General features: G+C 42.3%; 1 protein-coding gene across 1 annotated transcript in view; it reads left to right on the top strand.

The window, feature by feature from the left end:
• MAGI2 (membrane associated guanylate kinase, WW and PDZ domain containing 2) overlaps positions 1-6,575 on the top strand; it is a 650,884-nt gene that overhangs the window by 634,366 nt on the left and 9,943 nt on the right. The window contains exon 21 of the mRNA XM_004390069.1: positions 6,268-6,571. Coding sequence (XP_004390126.1) covers positions 6,268-6,571 — 304 coding nt within the window. The remainder of the gene's footprint in view (positions 1-6,267; positions 6,572-6,575) is intronic.

Genomic DNA, 6,575 nt, shown 5'->3' with positions numbered 1-6,575 from the left:
AGTTACTTAACCTCTCTGTGCCAGTTTCCTCAACTGGAAAATGTGCACGTTTACATGTATTAATAAGAGTTAATAAATTCAAGGGCTTAGAAGAGTGCCTGGTACCTAGTAAGCACCTAATCAGTGTGGGATACTCCAATTATTAGTAGTACCAATAGTAGTAATACTATTATTATCTTCCTCGACACTTGAATTTTAAAAGCATTCACTGGACCCTGAGTCCAAGCTTTGTATCAAAGAGAAGAAAGCAGTGCAGGAACCCCTGTTGGGAGTTTGGGGGACCACCCAGCTGAAGCTGGAAGCCTCAGGCCATAGGTGAGACGTGGAGCAGGAAGCAGGCTCCCTTCCAGGGTGGGCTCACTTACCCTTCAGCACAGGTGGAAGTGAACTCTTCCTTGATTCAAGCTGCACTGTCCTCTCGTGGACCAGTTTCTAGTTGGAGATAAGCGCCACCTGAGAAAACCAACTTACTGCAATAAACAGTTTATTCCTTGCTGGCCAGCTCTCTGGTTACTGCCACCTGGGTTATATGCCATAAAATGAACAGGCTGTTGAAACATAGTCTCTGTAGATGAGGTTTGTTGTTGTTGTTGTTTTTAATCTCTGGCATATGAAATAGAAGGAGTGCATTTTATTTTTCAATATTGCTGGGCTCTACAAGACAATTTAAAGAATTGTACATGTTTTAAATCAAACATAATGGTGTGTGTGTATAATTTGTGGGTATATAGGGTAATAATATGTAATAATAATAATTGATCAGTCTATTTTCTAGGAGAGATCCAAACTGGTTAGAACAGACAGCAGAGGGGGTAAGAAACCTGATCCTAACTTAGGAGAGGGATTCGCTTTTCCCACAATGGAATGTAAGATATTTATGGTCTGTCTTACCTGGGGGTTCACCTGGGGGTTCATCTGGACATTCACTAGCATGTTGATTAATGACTCCCCAGGTGTGAAGCTCCTTTAAGAAAAGTCATAACAACATTGCAGCTGATCAGATTAACAAAGGAAAGAACATCTGTAAAACTGAGAGGACCCTGAGTGCCCTTGGAGCCAGAGCTTCTCTTTGTCCCTCTCCATCCCAGGGGCCACTGATGAAAGCTGAGAACTCTTCCCAATGTACTTCATGTCACTGGCTTCCTCTTTCTGCACTCTTCCCACCAAACTTGTTTATCTTCTTCCCCACTTCAAATATACATTGCCATTTCACCACTGTCCTCCCTCCTAAACTAATCAAAGCCACAGACACAAACCAAGTTTTGACAGATTATCATTTAAATGAAAATCTTTCGCCCTCAAGTGTTCCCTCAAACAGGCATTTGGTTTTAAGTCTTCCATTTCTATTTGTGGAATAGATTTATTTGTCCTTCAAATATTAATTTAGCACTTATTTTGTGTCAAGTACTATGCTAGGTATTAAGTACACTTAATAACAAAACCAATATGGTCATTCCCCTCATGAAGCTTACAGTCTAGTAGTTGAGATGGATGTTTATCAAATAAGTAAGCAAATACATAATTACAAATTATAAATACTATGAGAAAAAAACAGAATGCTGTTGAGGAGGGCAGAGTATCTCCTGTGAATTGGGGTGAAACTTAGAGACCTAAAGAATGAAAAAGAACTCACCAACCGCAAAGTTGGGGAGAGCCTTTCTGGTAAAGGAGTCAGCAATGACATCTCAAAATAGAGAATGACTTTGATGCATTTGAGGAACTGGGGTGAATAGGGAATGAAGAGAAGTGAAGCTGGGAGGCTGGCAGGGGCCAGACCACATAGTCTTTTGTAGGCCGTGTTAATAATTTTGGATTTTAATTAAAGAGCAGTGGGAATCCACTGAAAATTTTAAGCAGGGGAATGGCATCATCTAATTTATGCACAAAGAGATTGTTATGGATGTTGAATGGATAATTATTAGAGGTAGGCAAGAGTAGAAGCAAAGAGAATGCTGCATTATTGTAGCAGTCCTTGTGAGAAATGATAGCTCGGTAGGCCCATCCCTTGGGTAGGGTAGGTTAGTTGTCCTGGGCTCTGAGCTGAGGGGAGAAGGTGTGGTTTATCCTACACTAACTTCTCTTTTCCAAACAGCACTAAAAGTCATTTTTCCAGTGTATCTTTAACAATGTCCCAAGGGTTTATGAAAGATGCCCACAGTGTAGCCTTCTTTTAAGTGTGATTATCTTGGGCAGTCCACACTGGCTGAGTGGCATCGGGTCCTGCCTTTTTCCAGGGTCTTCCCTATATCTTGGACTAAGGTGGTGAAAGTGAAGGTAAAGCTGACAGAGTCCAGGTATATTTGAAGAAAAGACCAACAAGACTTGCAAGTGGATTGGATCTGTGGTGTGAGGAAGAGGAAGGAACCAAGGAGGACTCCCGGTGATGGCTGTGCCATTCACCAAGATGGGGAAATAAGAGGGAGAGTGCAGAATAGGCTTGGGGTAAAGAGGTTTCCATTTTGGACTCGTTAAATTCAAGGTGCCAATGAACTAGCCAAGCTGAGATGTCAAGTAGGCAGGTGGCTATACTGTCATAGAGCTCAGCAGTATTCATTGGGCTGAAGAATTCATTTTGGAGTATTGTTATTGTTATATAAAAGCTACATGGACAGGTGAGAACACCTAAGAGAGACTATGGAGAAAGAAGATTAAGCCCTGTGGAATGCCACATTTAGAGGTCAGGTCAAAGAAGAGAAATCTGCAAGGTAAATTGAGAAGGAACTGCCAGATAGATAGGATAAAAAGCAGGAAATGGGGTGTTATGGAAGCCAAGAGTCCATTTTGTTTCTAGGAGGGAATAGTCCGCTGTGTGGACTATGGCAAGATAAAGTTTATTACCATGAATACATAGAGGTGTCCTCTGATTTGACAGCACCAAAGACATTGATGACATTCACAAGAGTGGCTTCACTGGGGTGGGGTGGGAAAGGGCAGGTGGGAGAAGCCAGTTTGAACTGAAAGGCCTTTCTGGTTTCAGCCAATGAGCATGGGGGAATTGTTGGGACAAAGGGGCTGCAAAAATTCCAGCAGGCCCACCTGGTTAATTTCATCTTTTTGGGATGTGTCTCTGCTATTTCTAATTCTACTTAGAACCTCTCAGACAGGAAGGATGTCGTGGCGCACATCTTCCTCAGCAACCACCTCGTAAATGAACATGATCACACACTGTAGCCAGTGCCCAGGTTCAAAAAGAAAAACAAAACAAAACAAAATGAGGTCTGAGAGAACCAGAATTAAATTTGGTTAATTTTTCTGGTTATTGCAGGTTAAGATTTCATTAAAATTTGAGTTTGAAATGTTACAGAAGGGCTCTTCCTATCCACTACAATTGGTGAATTCCTGTCACCTTGATGAGGCAGGTGATAGGACAAGGTGGTTACGAGGGCTGCCTGGTAAAGAGGCACTTGGTGCTTTAGGGGCTTTGCAGGTTCCTGCCTCACTCATATACCACGTCTAGTATTGTAGTGGACAATTCCTATCCAGAAAAGTGAAAAATATTAAACTACACACATAAATACCCATCTTTTAATCACTTTACTTTATGATCTAGTTAAATTTTAATTTCTGATTAATATTCTTATCAACAGTGGCTTGGAAGATTTTCGCTTTTAGTTTCTACTGTTAAGGATTTAATGATCTATAAACAAACTCTTGAAAAATCTTTTTACAGTAAGAAGAATCCTTTTGTACTTGTGAATAATTTCACCTTCCTGTTTATCATTATAAGATGTACAGAAGCAAATGCTAAGTATCCTGTTCAATGATGAGATCCACTTCCCGCTGATCAACAGTAGCCACTGAGCACTTCCCATTTCACATGCTTTGATCCTCTTTGCAAGGTGACATCTTAGGACAATTTTCTCAGCAAGTAAAAAGAGCAAAGAAACCCAAAATTTTATTCCTGGCCAGCCCATTTTATAATCTTGGTCAAGTTACTTAACCTCTCTCTGCTTCAATTCCTCCTTCAGGAAATGGTGTGAATAATACCAACTTTCTCCCTGTATCTCAGAAGTAATTTGAGGCCAGCTAATTGACTCTAACATATGTGATGTAATGGTGGGGAAAAGAGCTATTAAAATGTAAAATATCATTACCATGGTCCAAGTCAGAGCTTATCATTGCACAAACTACCCTCTAGTTATAAGGTAGGCCTTTTGAACACCACTTTTAACTATTTCCAGCAATATCTTCCTATATTGGTGGAGCTGTCACAGTCTATCATTTGTTAGTTTGATTTTAATACTTTAACCCAGCCAACGTATTCCAGTAGAACATATTCCAAATGTCATGGAAGGCATTTGCATTTGAAGATTTCAGAATATTCTTAGGAAACCAAGGATACCTGAGGTATAGCAAAACCATAGCTGGGAATCATAGCATATGTGAATGAATGACTTACTGTATTTATTCAAAACCTTACCTGCAAGTGTGTTAGTTAATATGGCTTCCAGGGGAGCCCAGACTATAAGTAGGCAGTCACTGGAGCATCTAAGAAAAATCTGACTCAGCACTGTACAAATAATCATCATAACTCTCCCACTGTAGGGAGCTTTTCCCTTAGGAGGTGATTTCCCTTATCTCACCTCTGCGAGGTAGACACTTTATCCTCATCTTATAAAGGAGGAAATGAAGGCTCAGAGAAATCAAGTGATTGGTCCAAGATTACATGGCTGGTATATGTCAGAGGCAGGATTCCAGTCCAGAACTTCAGATACCTTTCCTAGGATTTTTTCACTCACTCTGTGAAAATAATGGACATCAGTTTACAGAAAGAAGAGGCATTGTGCCTTAAATACTCCATTCAAATTTCACACCAAATAGATACTTTTTGATAACTGTGATTGGATACGCTAAAGGTGGACAGCATCATTGGAACTGTCAACCCCATTGCCCTCTTCCTCCTTTTATCTCTTTATATTATCAAAGGTACAATATAAGAATCCTCAACTTTAAAACAAAGGAAGCCTTTGGCATTCATGGATTGAGTATACCCAAGGACCCTAGGGTCTTTGACATACAATGTTACAGATGCAAGAATTTGAATCACTGCACTGAGGCTGGTGTGTGGAACTGAATCTCTAAGCTACTGAAGGAGCCTCGCCTGCCACTCAGCATTCAAATATATCTGTGGCTTCGTGTTCCCCGCTCATGACCATATACAAATTCTATGGAGAAAAACTGCACTCTAGAATGGTATTCCAAAACCTGGGGATTCCCAAAGGTCTTGGGACGTATTCCTCACAAATATCAAGGGTCCACTGTATTGGATTTCCCTGTTTTAATTTTGCCTTAGCAGCCATAAACTTAAGGGTAATTTTAGTGCTCAGAAGTAGTAACTAACTCATCTCAGATTCCTAACATATTTCTCCTTCTATTTGGGTTCTGATCAGTGGTTGCTTTAAAAAAAAAAATTTTTTTTCGTTTTCTCATTTTTATCATTCTGTTTTATATATGTTTTGATGCTGTAAATTGCCTCAAATCCTTTTTGGAAGTAGAGAGTTTAAATCCTAAATGTTGAAAACTGTTTAAATGTTGAAACTGGGCTTCCTAGAAATAATCATTTATCTTAGTCCTGGGGACTTGCAAAATGTTCGAACTACTAAAAAGAATCAAGGACAATGATTTGTAAAAGACAGCAGTGATCGTTTTTAGATGGATTTACCCAAATTCTGAGATTATCAGGCGGTAGCTAAGAATTATGCTTTGGGTGACACCTAATGTTTGAGAAAGTCACTCTCTCAACTTCGAGACGACCCAAACCAGTGTTTCTCAAAGATTGGTTCTCTTTTTAAAAATCAGCTGGCTGCCCGTTTAAAATGCAGAGAAATTCCTGGCCCCCATGCCTTTGGAATCTCAGGGCCTAATCCTCTGGGAATCTGTAGTTTTCACAACCACCCAGGTGATTCCGATGAATACTCGAGTTTGAGAACCACTGATCTAAGTGCTGACACGTCAGATGTCCGTAACAAAACTATCAGACCTGATGACACACCCACGAAGTTAGAAGGCGTCGAAGTAGTGCGATTAGGCTAGGGTTTTGCAATGACCTCCCAGTTCTGTCAACCTGAGGACAGGGGGGACCTGCACAATCACGGAGGCGCGCTGGCTGCCCTCTTGGCAGTGAGGGTGGGGGTGGCAGGGGCTTGGAACCCTTGAAAGCAGTGGCCCCCTGGCTGCCTGCCCTTGTACTTGGCCTAGTGAGAGGTGGCGGGAGCGTGGAAACCCTGCGCGGCGCCGCTGCTAACACCCGTGCTTTGTGTCCCACAGACGAACCCACCTCCTGGAGTTCTCCCACTGCCACCTCCCCAGATCTGCCGGAAGTAGGCGTCTCCCTCGAAGACGTCCTCTCGCCATTCTCTCCATCACATCCCGCCCCACCCTCCGACCCTTCCCACCAGATAAGCCCAGACCCAACTTGGGATATCAAAAGGGAACAAGACGTTAGGAAACCAAAGGAGCTTTCAGCCGGCGGCCAGAAGAAGCAGCGCCTCGGGGAGCAGAGCGAGCGCCCGGCAAGCCCGCAGAGGGCCGCGCGGCCGAGGCGCGAGGAGGCGCCCGGCGGCCAGGGGCGGCCC

This window comes from Trichechus manatus, unplaced genomic scaffold (assembly GCF_000243295.1).
Source record: "Trichechus manatus latirostris isolate Lorelei unplaced genomic scaffold, TriManLat1.0 scaffold00280, whole genome shotgun sequence".
NCBI classification, from domain to species: Eukaryota; Metazoa; Chordata; class Mammalia; order Sirenia; family Trichechidae; genus Trichechus; species Trichechus manatus.
The sequence above is the reverse complement of the archived record's forward strand: the minus strand, read 5'-3'. Positions and strand labels throughout refer to the sequence as shown.